Consider the following 12,680-nt stretch of genomic DNA (forward strand, 5'->3'; position numbering starts at 1 on the left):
TAGCACAGTTCTCCAATTTATCGAGATCCCTCTGAATTTTAGCTCTATCCTCCAAAGTATTGTCAACCCTCTCCCCCAGCTTTGTGTCATCCAAAAACTTGATCTGTATGCTCTCTATAGCTACATCCAGGTCATTAATAAAGATGTTCAACTACACCAGACCCAGAACTAAAATGTATTACATCTAAAGGTTTTGATCCTGTGCTTGTAATGTCAGAGCTTTCTGAATTTTCACTACTGTGAACCAATCCAATTTATGACTCAAACACTGGAGGGTTCATACTGACCACTGTGTGATCCAGGGACAGCTATATAATTGCTTGGGAATTTCAGTCTATAATTGGAGTTTGTGAGAAGGGTGTTGGTGGTTTGCGTAAAAACAGCTGAGAGAGAGAGAGAGAGAGAATTCCTGCAAATGGAAAAGGACAAAAAAAGCACTGGGTTGGCAAAGGTGAATTTTCAGCTCCATTATGTAGTGAAACCAGCAAGGCCCTGAGCGGAAACATGGGAAGAGATGAGTAATAGTTTGGAGTACAAAGAATCACACAAAATTAAATGCCATTACATTTTCCTCCCATCAAGCTCACATTTACAGAAGCTCAATGCAATAAGTTGTGGGAATGAATTCTCTTCTTACTGTAGTAAAATGCAACACTCACAGAGGCTCAAAAATAGGACAACTGCCCCTTCAATCCAAATTCTGTTACAAACTTAGGTCCTCAGCCTGCTCTTATTGATGTTTACGGCAAAACTCCCATAGAATGTAGCAGGTGCCATCTTAAAAGTATGGAGTGCCCTAATCTTCCCGACTTCAACTGAAAGTGAAACCTTGACCCTATTTAAATAAATGGCAAAATTCCCATTGACTTCAATGGGGCTAGAATTTCACCCTGAATGTTTGTTTAAGCCAAAGCAAGGAGTGATTTCCCCACAGGCAATGCTATAAAAACATTTTGTTTAAAATATAAATGTAAGTTCTCATTCCAATCCAAGGATTTATACTCTTAGCATCTTCAATAGGATAATAGCCCACAAGTGCCTTTTACAATTTCCCCCTTTTCTCAAAGCAATCCTACCAATGTAGGAGTGGCAGATCTGTTCTCTCAATCATGATTTTTCTGCCCAGGATTGGACTTTGAGGAGCAAATAAAGTTTAAAGTTAGTAAGTTCTTTTTCATGTCCTTTGAAAACTTTTGTAACTAGCTACAATGTGACAGTGGATCCCTTATGCAAGCGTAAACTTTGATTTTCTGTTCAATAGGGAGACTGGGTCTTCTCTAGACTGATGGAATAGGAACCCCAGGTTGAGACATTTGATGAGTTATCACTAGTACAACAACCTTCCCCTGTCTTTCTGCTTTTCACTTGGATGAGAGTCTTGCTTCTGCCTGATACCAGATACGTTTTCCATAGTTCCCAGCACATATTCTTAGTCTAGCTGGTCAGTGACCACTGATACCCCACACTGCTCATCCAAAGTCTCTCAATGCATTTTGAACATAATAAGTCTCTTTTACTCCATGTTTCCATATATTAAAGAGCAGCAGGATCTCAGGAGTGGCTCAAGTGTGTTGGTTTCCTGGACTGTAACACCTTTATTGTACTTTGTGCACATCACTGGAATGTTGTGGTCACGTATCTTTTCTCAACCTTGGGATTTGTCCATCTTTCCTCTTTTGCCATCTATGCTTCTCTTTTAATATACACTGACAATATGCCTTTCTTTGCTTTGTTAACAGTAGTCTTAAGGAATCTTGGTGTTGTATGATTATGTAGGTATACAGTGGCCAGGGCTGGATGGAATGTCAGACCAGGTCAAGTGTGGTACTTGTTGCCTCCGAGTGACTGCCCTACAAAAAAGGTGTAAGTACTGCTACTGATATTAATAAGGATTCTCTACTATTCCCAAGTGACAGAGGTCTGTATTTTAAAGCAGACGGTTCTATTCCTTATGCTGCATGGACATAGTTTAAATAAATATGGATGTATTAGAACACATACAGCCAAAAATATCCCCCCAACACTCAAGCCCCACCAGAGGAAATCATAAGCCATTTTAGAAAACACTCTGCCCGAGAATGATTAGCTTCTATGTGAGATACTCTCTGCACTATGGAAGCCCCCTTAAATGGAGCTTCCAGGAGTGGCTCCAGGCTAGGCAATTGTTGCCAAGCAGTGGTGCTGGAGCATTCTATATAGTGGAGGTGTTGAGAGACATTGAACCAAACTGTAAACCCTGTATATCATGGGAACCACTTCAAACCAGGGGGTGAAGCAGCACCCCTAGTTCCAGCACCTATGTTGACAAGGAGCCCAAGAGGAGCAAGTGACCTTAGAGCCAGTGCAGAGGCACAAGGCCCCAAACAGATGGCTTATTGCCTCCAGAGGATACCTTATGATCTTTGAGGGTCATTGAATTTTCTGCGTGAAGGAGAGAAGCAAACATGGGTACCCTTTCCAAGAGAAAATTCACAGAAGACTCTGTGGGAGACCCTGGCAAAGCTTTCTCCCTCCCTTGGCCACTTCCCACAGGAAGGAGTAGTCTGGATTCAGAATTGCAACCAGTGGGCTGTGCAAGTGAAAACACTCTGTTCCATTTTTCCTGTTCTTAATGAACTTCCCACACAGAAAAAACAAAATGAGTAAATTGTATTGTTGCCAATCAAATGCCATTTTTATTGTGCTTGAAAGGGTATTTTGCTAATGTAGGATAAACAAGATGAATGGAAGAAAGACAGACAAAGCCATATTCCACCCAGAAAGGCCAAATTTCAATGATTTTTAAAAAGTGATTTTTCGCAGTTAGGAACAGGAGTAAATAGAACTTCCAACAACAGATTTAATTTGAACCTTGTTTGTGAATATTATATTACTTTATTTAACAATCAATCAATGCTATAGGTGAATAACATTATATTAGAGCAGGACACATGGCATTGCCCTACAGAGAAAAGTGCCATGGACTGAAAGAGATCCACTTATTACTATTATTTAAAATTTGGTAGAGAACCCCACTAGGGCCCAAGGGGCTAGGATAAATCTGCTATTTAGAAAGAAAGAAAGAAAGGTAAATACACAGTAATTAGACACATTTTATAATGCTTAGTAATGCTCAGGAGCATTCTCCAGCAGAAATCTGAAGGAGTCTTTTATTCATGTAGAATCGCAATATGCTTTCAGCTGTCCAAGTGGACTCCAAACCTTATTTAAGAAAATTCATACAATCAATTTGTTTCTTCTCACATTTTTAAATGCCCACAAAAGCAAAAAAATAATCAAATATATTTGTAAAGCTTCAATAAACTAAAGCATGAGATTTTTTGCAACAATTATTTTTCTCCCAACCACATGTACTTTAGGGTGTTTTTATTTCCAAAATGTGTTGCTCATCCCAAAAGCAGAATACGGTACTTGTTCTGATAACTACTAGGCAGTAGGTCTATTTTTAGTCATTAATAGTAACAAGGATGGGAAGTCCATTCCCGCTTCTGTGTAACAGCATTAGTTATAACTCCTGTTCTGGGTTACAAAAATATAGCACTCTTTCAATATAACTATCTGAAGTGTAAACTTGTACTGCAGTTATTCTGTTCACTTGCCACCTATGGAGTAGCTTGCTCCTGTACTGTGTCAGTGAAAGTAGAAAAAGGGGGTTGATGAACTGCAGACACACAACTTCAGTAGAAATAATGGAGACACAAACTAAAAGAATGTTCTTGCTGGATGTATTCCCGTTCTGTTACTGGGATGTTAATATTTTCTTGGTTAAAGGGCAAATTTCACAGATCATTTCATTAATCTCTTAGTGGGATCAAAGCTCATTTCTACTTCTTTCTTCTCACTCTCCCTACTACTATGGGATGTAAAGGGGCTTAGGATTTAGCTTCATAGTCAAGATCCTGTGGCTTTCCTGCAGCACACAATAAAGCTCACCGTATACACCAGCCTTTATGGAGCCTCTGTGTGTGGCATGCAAAGCTCTGAACACAGTTGCTCAGTTCACAACCCTTCAGTAAGGCTTCCTCTATATCATAGGTACTTATATGGTCCTCATTACAATAGTATCTGAGTGCCTCACAAGCTTTAGCCTCACAAAAACCCTGTGAGGTAGGAAAGCATTTTATCCCCATTTTACAGATGTGGACCTGAGACACAGAAAAACTAAGTGACTTGCCCAGGGTCACACAGGTCTGCCAAATCCCAAGCTAACGGCCAATCCACCTCTCCTGGAAAACTTAAATTGTAGCCCAAAATCTATGTGGCCTGGTCCTAAAATAAAGCCCCTGCTAAATGTATATCTCACTTTTTGAGCTGGATATGACAAGTGCTGCAGCCTTCCTAAAGATTAAGTCTTAAACCATGGCTTCAATGAAAAATAAGTTTACGTTAAACAAAATGCTTTCAAAATACTCCAAGTGTTAACTGAGCTAGCAGTGTACCTAAATCTAGAGTGGCGTCCTTTTAAATGATTACTATAAAGCTCTCATCAGTTGCAATCTGGAATAAACACCTCTTTTAAAAATGTGTTGTGTGTGACTTGAACAAGAACAGCTTTGGAGTTTGTGCATATGTGGAGTATGTAATATTTGTAACACATGCATATTAAGATCCTGAATCAAATTCTTCTCTCATACCTGTGTAAATCCAGAATCACATTATAGAAGGGCCTGTGAGTCTCCCACATGTAACAAAAATGTAGCATTAACACAAACATATTATAGTTGTTCTGGGGACAAGAGCCCTACTGATGTTTAGATAGTGAAGGGGGAAATGAGGCAAAGAATTCTTCAAACTTTTTTTTTTAATTTCCTTTCATTAGATTCACAGCAACATTTTTTTGTTTTTTCATTTAATCCTTTCATGTAAATTGTGGAGTTTTTCCATTTTAACTGAAGCCACTAAGGAGCTGAACCAGCATCTACATGGCTTCCAAAACAGCTTGAAATTCAGAGTACAAAAGACAATCACAAAGAGAAGGATTATAGTAGTCCTCATGCAGAGATTTGCTTATTCACGGTATGTTTACTGAAAAATAGCTGGACTGTGATTATTCAAATACTAACACGCTGCCTGGTTAATGGCTGAATACTGCGAATGTGTGAAATAACCGTATAGTGAGAGTGAATGAGAATCCCAACACCAGAATGAAGAGAACTGCATGCTTGGAAAAAATGTACCAGTTTTAGCTCAGAACATAATAATGGCCACCCTAGGTCAGACCAATGGTCCATCTAGGCCAGTATCCTGTATTCTGACAGGGGCTGGTGTCAGATGCTTCAGACGGAATGAACAGAAGAATGCAATTAACGAGTGATCCATTCCCAGTCAGCCAGCCTCAGCTTCTGCCACTCAGAGGTTTAGGGACACCCACAGAATGGGGTTATGTCCCTGACCAGCTTGGCTAATGGACCTTGATGGACCTATCTCCATGAACTTATCTAATTTGGAAGCTGTACAGCCTTGTCTCAGTCTGACTGTTTGAAAGAAAAGTAATTTATGTATAATACAAAGCATATTTTAAATAAATAGGGAAATACTTCTTTGCATATGAAATTCACTACTGGAGATAATGATGCAGCAGAACACTGAGGATTTTAACAGCATTTAGATAATTCTGTGCCCAACAGAACATTTACAGTTATATATGGTAAGAGGGGAATAATCAAATCTCATGCTTTGGAGTGTCAACTAATTACTGCAGGACCTGAGTCAGAATATTTTCCCTATGTACAGCACCTCATAATTGGCCACAAGCTCACTAGGGAGAGTGGCTCATCTTTCTCTGAAGCAATAATCATTGTCTCTACTGGTGGCAGGATGGGGGGATTGGTTTTGCTTTGAGATGGCAAACTATATGCTTGCAATTAATATGAACAATTTCTTTACATCTACTACTTCACCACTCACATTCAGAATTTTAAAATTTATATTAGATCACCTCAACAATTTGTCTTTATCCATAAAAATAAGTCCATCTTCTATAGCTTTCATTGTTTTTCGCTTTATACCATGTTAATAAGATTTTTAAAGAACTCTAGCAAGACTGTTGAATATGGCCATCTCTTGCTAAAGACCACACTAGCTAGTCTTAAATTAAGAGCTATCATATCCCTTAATATGGTTTATCAGATATTTATCACAACTGGTATTAAATTGTCTAGTCCAGGGGTCGGCAACCTCTGGCACACGGCTCGCCAGGGTTAGCACCCTGGCGGGCCGGGCCAGTTTGTTTACCTGCCATATTGGCTGGTTCGGCCAATTGCGGCTCCCACATCCCTCACCTGCGCGCTTCCTGCAGCCCCCATTGGCCTGGGATGGCGAACTGCGGCCAGTGGGAGCCGCGATTGGCCGAACCTGCCGACACGGCAGGTAAACAAACTGGCCCGGCCCGCCAGAGGCTTACCCTGATAAGCTGTGTGCCAGAGGTTGCTGACCCCTGGTCTAGTCTATGGTTTCTTGTTTGTCTCATAAAAACTGCTGTAGACAAGGAAAGATTATAGCACTAAGAGTCAATCTGCTTCCTGTACCAATATACATATCAGATTACAGTGGTTCAGGGTAATGAATTTCATCACTGAAGAATGCCTACAAAGTTAAAATGCTGAGAATGTGCCCTCCACAACCAGCATGCAAAGGGTTAGCTGGAAGAAAAAAAGCATTGTCCCTTTAAGAGCTTCTTACCAGAGGTGGAGAGAAGGGGAAAAGTTTACAGAGATGGACAAGAAGGGCAGGAAGCAGTGGGGGCAGATCAGGAGAAGGGCGCTGCACTATCCTTCCTGCTGACCAGAAGAGTGTGGGGGGTGGTATTTATACCTCATGCAGCCGTGGATAGGTCCTCTTTACCAGGATCTGGCTGCCAAGTGGTGGCCCCAGGGCATTTTGTCCTGGGGATAGCAAAGCCCAACCATTTTAACCATAAGGGTTAATAAATAGGTGAAGGAGAATTTGAGGGTTTTGGAGCAGTTTCTGTATCAACAGAGTGTCTTTTTGGAGGGAGGAAAGGATGACAGAGGCAGATTTAAAGGTTCATTCAGATGCATCGTGAGGAATAGGCTTTGGAGTATTTTATCGAGAGGTGGAATGCCCAGAAATGGCCCTCAGATTGGATACAAAAAGGTATAGTGAAGGATATACCACTCTTGAATTCTTTCCCATTTTGGTAGCAGTAACTATTTGAGGAACATATTTTGGAAACAAGAGTGTGCCATTTTTTAATGACAACATTGCCGTGGTACATGTTAACAATCACCGGTCCTCCAGATCTCCCAGGGCCATGAAGTTGGTAAGGGCATTAGGATTCTAGTGGCTAACTCTTAGCATATGTTTCTCTGCCAAGCATATGCCTGGGATTGATAATGACATAGCCAATGTGTTGTCTTGATTTCAGATGGACAAATATCAGAGACTAGCACCAGGGAGCAATCAGGAACCAGAATAGATGCCGGTAGGACTCTGGAATTTTGATGTTTTACAGGTCTCAGGGTAGTCAGAGATCAGTAGCGCCATAATGTTTAGGGCCCATGACAGGAATATTAATGATTTTGTGAATTTCAGAGGAGAGAAGGCCTGTCATTGATATGGCCTACTCTGCTGTACTCCAGTAGTGTCATCTACCATCTCTGGTTGTCTATTGAGCCTTATGTTGCCAGCAGAATGAGGGGTTACCCAGATCCTTGTGGTAGGTTCTCAGTCCAGAGGTTTTTAGTGGAGTAATCTCCGGACATGGGTCCTAGAAAAGATCCACATTCTCCCATCACTGTTCAAACACTTAGGTCCAGTCCACATTACAGACCTATATCAGTATAACTACGTCGCTCAGGGTTGTGAAAAATCCACACCCCTGAGCAATGTAGTTATACTGACCTAACTCCATGTATAGACAGAGCTATGTCAGTGAGAGAGCTTATCTCGCCAGCATAGCTACCACCTCTCGGTAAAGTAGATTAACTTAAGCCTACGAGTGAGCTCTCTCTCATCAGTTTAGAGCATTTTCATTAAAGAGCTCCAGCAGTGCAGCTTCACTGGTGGTGCTGCACTGATGCAGCATTTTAAGTGTAGACATGCCTTTAGAGATTTGGTGCAAGTTCTCAACCAAATATGCAGAAGCAACCAGGAGACAGCCTTGTTCAAAGCTGCATTCCTGGTAGCAATTTTTGGAGCTTTTAAAGTCAGTGAACTTTAGCAAGGTTAGCAAGGGATACTTTGGGAAGGACTTTGGAATGGAAGGATTTACAATGGGAAGCGCAATCAGTTTTCAAAACCATGAGGATTTCCAAAACTGATCAAGGGAGCAAGGTGAGTCTATATTGCTACAGCTGTTGGGTGAGGCAAGGAATTGCCCAGTAAGAACATTACGGATTTATACAGCAATGAGACCCATAAGACCCCGCTTTATCCATGGTGATGGAAGGCTTCTCACAACTTTGTTACAGTTTTCAAAAAGGGCCTTTCAAAGCTGGGGCTACTGGTGCAAGAATTTGGTTCCCACTTTTTCTGGATAGGGGGTGCAACCTAGAGTAGGGACCACAGCAATTCAGGTAATGACATTCAAGTGTACACAAGATGTATGTGAGACCCCAGGTAGAGAATCAGAGTTAATTTTCTTGTACTTCCACTTTCAGAATCATGCCAACAGGCCAGGTGAGCAATGGTGTGGACCTGCAGGCACAGTATTGGATACTGGGCACACAGGCAGGACTTCCAGGGTGGTGAGCAGTTCACATCTGGGCTTAGAGAGTAAGGCAATCCTGAGCTGGCATGGAAGCAGAGGTGTGCTATTGGACCAGCTGATGTGCATTGTACACTCTTTGGGAGCAGACACCGGATGCAAATATGGTTCACTTTGGTTAAAAACAAAACCAGGAAGGAATCAGTGAATATCTGGGAACCAGGCAGAGGTGGGGGTGGCAGCCAAGCATTTTGCTGGTGCCTCTTTGTGGCAGATGTCCTTGGCAGGTACTCAGTACAGAAGGGATATGGTTACTGGATATAATGTGTTGGAAAAGAGTTTGAAGGAAAGCATCTTTTAAGGGAGCTGAGTAAGTGGGGTTTGCGGTTCCTACATCTCATCAGCAGGGAACTGACCTCCCTCCTGATTCTAGACTCCTTTAAGGGAGCTGAGGAAGGGCTTTGGGGCTTCCACATGTGGAAAAGCAGGGAACTGATCCTGCTCCCTGCACTGTAAAATTTGTTGCTAGGCACTCCCACATATTATAAGTTAATAAAGTTGCAGCCTAATTAAATGACAGCCATTGCCTCCTGTCTTTTTTCTGGTGTGGCTGAACAATGAACTTGGCTAAAACCTTATACCTTAGACATTTATAACAGACTGGATTATATTATCTGTGCAATAATGACCTTAACACATAAAATGACAAAGTTACTGGAGCAAGAACCACAATATAGTTGTGACAAGTTAAAAATAACTGAGATTAAACCCCACCCCCTGCCCAAATAACGGGTCACAGTGTAAAATCCATATATCCAGATCAATTGACACATGATCATCAGCTTGGATGGTATATCTGATTTTAATTAGCTGGAACATTAAACAGGTGCATGTTAAGGATATTTTGGATTTCAAGCTCAACAAAATTTGACAACCAGTGGCCTAATATATTATCTTCCTCTTCCTGGGATTATTTGTATTTATCTCTATATTTGATGACAAATTATATCCCAGTTATACAAATATTCCCATATTTGATATGCTCTCCATTTTAATTATACTAAGACCAACATTTTCAAATGTAAATATGGATTTAGGAGCCTAAGTGTGTGGCCTGATTTTTGAAGTATTAAGGACCTAGCAGCTCCCATTAATTTTAATTGGAAGTTGCTGTGTTCTCAGGAACACTGAGAGATGTATTTTGGATTGGGGAGGGTGGGGGGGAAATGTGTCTAGCAGTCGGATACCCGTGCTTGTGGAGTACATGTTGGAAGCATTCTAGCGATGCCAACATGATTTTACTGCAAGGTTTGGCATTTTTCTTGAAGCCCTAGTGCCTGGAGTGAGAGTGAAAATCCCAGCTTTCATTGTTTAAAAAAAAAAAGTTTCTAGTCCACGTGAATAAAATCTTAAAAATGTGAACAGTAAAGGCTCAAAAGCCAGAAAGCAAATAAAAGGAACCCAAAATATATTATGTACAATCTCATGAGTCTGGGGGGCCTATTCATGATTTTTGACTAGTTTATAGTGGTGGTGGTGGTGGTGGTAATTCTGTGCACTTACAACTTCGTACAGTATGCTTTTAGCTTCATCTGTCACCCTATGGCTGCTCATAGTAAGCAAATGATTGTTATACAATATTCTCAATGCAATACTTTTGTTGTTAGAATGCTTCTAGTACAGCAGCAGAGTGTTGGTTCTGCCTTTGATGGTCTTTTATTTACACTAAATAGAAACAATACTGTCTCTCTAAAAAGGAATCATAGGATCTAGCCCTAAGTACCTCTCCCCCGGGACCTCTAGAAGCCTCCTTCCTGTCTCAGTGCTCCAGGAGGTCATATGTCTTCAGCAATTATGCACATATGGACAACTCTGTCCTCTATGGCCTGGCTTGTAAAAGGCATAACAGAATGCTACAAGTCATTTTCTGCGTTCTAATTGAGACCTATTCAGCAGAAAGATCGAATGGCTGTGGAAGCACATATATGTATTATAAAGAAAATTTGCCATATGGTACCTTTGGATTAAACTTTTTAATGCAACTTTTATCATGTAAATTTGTGTCTCAAAAGAAAATTTTACATTTCAATTAGAGAAGATCAAAACTCAACTGATGTTTGAGTCATACTGTGAAAACGAAATCCTTTCATGCATTTCTATGCAGAAAAATTGTCTGTAGCAATATTAGGAAGCAAAAATGTTACCCTGTACAAGCATCTGCAAAAGCATTTTGTATTGTGCAAACCCATTTTAGATTACTTCAAAAACTGACGTCTAATAGACTTTTCTGACTATGGGTCAAAGTGATATAATAAAGCTTTGATTCAAAAAAGCTTCCTTCAAAATGTATAAACATTATATCCTTAAGTATTGGATAATATTTTAAGTAGCCATGTTACTCCTTTACCTTTCCAAACAAATATTGTTTTAATACTACTAACTTTACCTTGGTATATTGCTCACGCTCATATTCTTGGCTAGAACCAGACCCTGTTGTCTGATTATAACGATGCACTTTCATTTTCATCTGTCGCGTTTGTTCCTCCACTACTAAGCTTGCTGTAAAAACACATAATGGAAGCCTATTAAAAGTGGTGAAAAACTTTTAAAGAAATAAATGGTTTAGCAGCAATTTTGATCTTATTTCCATCTCAACAAAACAAAGAAATATACAAACAGTACAATAACAAGCAGGGTGTAAACACTGAACAGAGGAATGCTAATATTAATAAATCAAGCACTTCAGCTGCCTAGAGTCTTTACCTGAAAATGGATAGATATCCAAATTTCCCATATACTATCAAGCTAGTGTAACAGATGTCAAAAGAGAAAAGAATTTAAATTGATAGGCTGAACTATAAGCTTGTTAAGCTGTCTGGATGCAGAGGATATGCATACATATGCTTCTAACCATAGATTTGTTGACTGTGAAAAATGTTATGTTCTAAGTGTTAATACACTGAACAGATAATACTAAAAATATTTAAATAAGAAGTTATTAATTTCTTCCATTATCTTCAAACACAGTAATTGTTAACTATGACTAAAACATTTATAAGGAGGAACAATTTTCTCTGACTATAAAACATACAAAAATAATTTGCATAATTTTTGCTTGCTGTGCCTCATGGACCTTAGAAATATAGTATTTGCTTTCCCATGTTTCCTTTTTTGGGAAAGAAATAATAATATAATAATAAAGAAGAATATTTTCTTGCATTTTTACTTTTTTCCACTGTAATATTTACTGTTCTTTTTTTTTTTTTAAAAAAGAACTGTAGTATTATAGAGAACATTCTCTTCTTTCCTTGAAAGTAGTTTAGCACAGATAGTACTGAAGATATTTGCAAATATACCTTTGAAAAAATAAAGGAGGCAAGATGTGAAAGGTGGTGTGTGTTTGGGTGAAAGAACACATTTATTCCATTACTTTTGCTCAGTATTTGGTGGCTGTTTGTATAAAAAGGTGCCTCCAGTCAAAAGTAGTAAAAGAAATTAACTGCTACATATATTTTTCTTAATGGGCTGTATATTCTGCCATCATTACTCACATTAAGTAGCACCTTACTCCACAAGCAATCCTACTGGAATCAAAGAGTTTAGTCTCAGAATATAGTACTACATAATATTTGTATAAGTGGTAGAACTAGGCCCCAGTAATCTTATAGTGGTCACTATGCTTAAAGTTACACTAAGACTTCCATTCTGTCAGTTTTTACAGGGTCATAACTTTCTGCAAAAATTCTCCTTTTCATCTGAAATATTCTTGCTTTGTCTCAGAACAAAGATGTTTTTTTAATTTGGAAAAATTTGAGCACAGTCCTTTTGAGTTACACATGTCTTTATAAATTTATTTTCTGATGTCAAAAGGTTAATTTTTTTTAATTTTTTTTTTAAACACATCCAGGTCTCAAATATAGATGAATTTTAAAAATCAAAAAATGTCGGGTAATTAATCCTGGAGGGCTAATACGCAGGACAGTGAGGGAAAACAAATCAAAAGAAAAAGCAC

General features: G+C 39.4%; 1 protein-coding gene across 1 annotated transcript in view; it reads right to left on the reverse strand.

Annotated features, from left to right (window-relative positions):
* The window catches only part of RIMS1 (regulating synaptic membrane exocytosis 1), a 497,623-nt gene that overhangs the window by 91,772 nt on the left and 393,171 nt on the right, over positions 1 to 12,680 (reverse strand). Inside the window, exon 27 of the mRNA XM_039530107.1 lies at positions 11,115 to 11,227. Within this exon, the coding sequence (XP_039386041.1) occupies positions 11,115 to 11,227 (113 nt within the window). The remainder of the gene's footprint in view (positions 1 to 11,114; positions 11,228 to 12,680) is intronic.

This window comes from Mauremys reevesii, linkage group 3 (assembly GCF_016161935.1).
Source record: "Mauremys reevesii isolate NIE-2019 linkage group 3, ASM1616193v1, whole genome shotgun sequence".
Classification (NCBI taxonomy): Eukaryota; Metazoa; Chordata; order Testudines; family Geoemydidae; genus Mauremys; species Mauremys reevesii.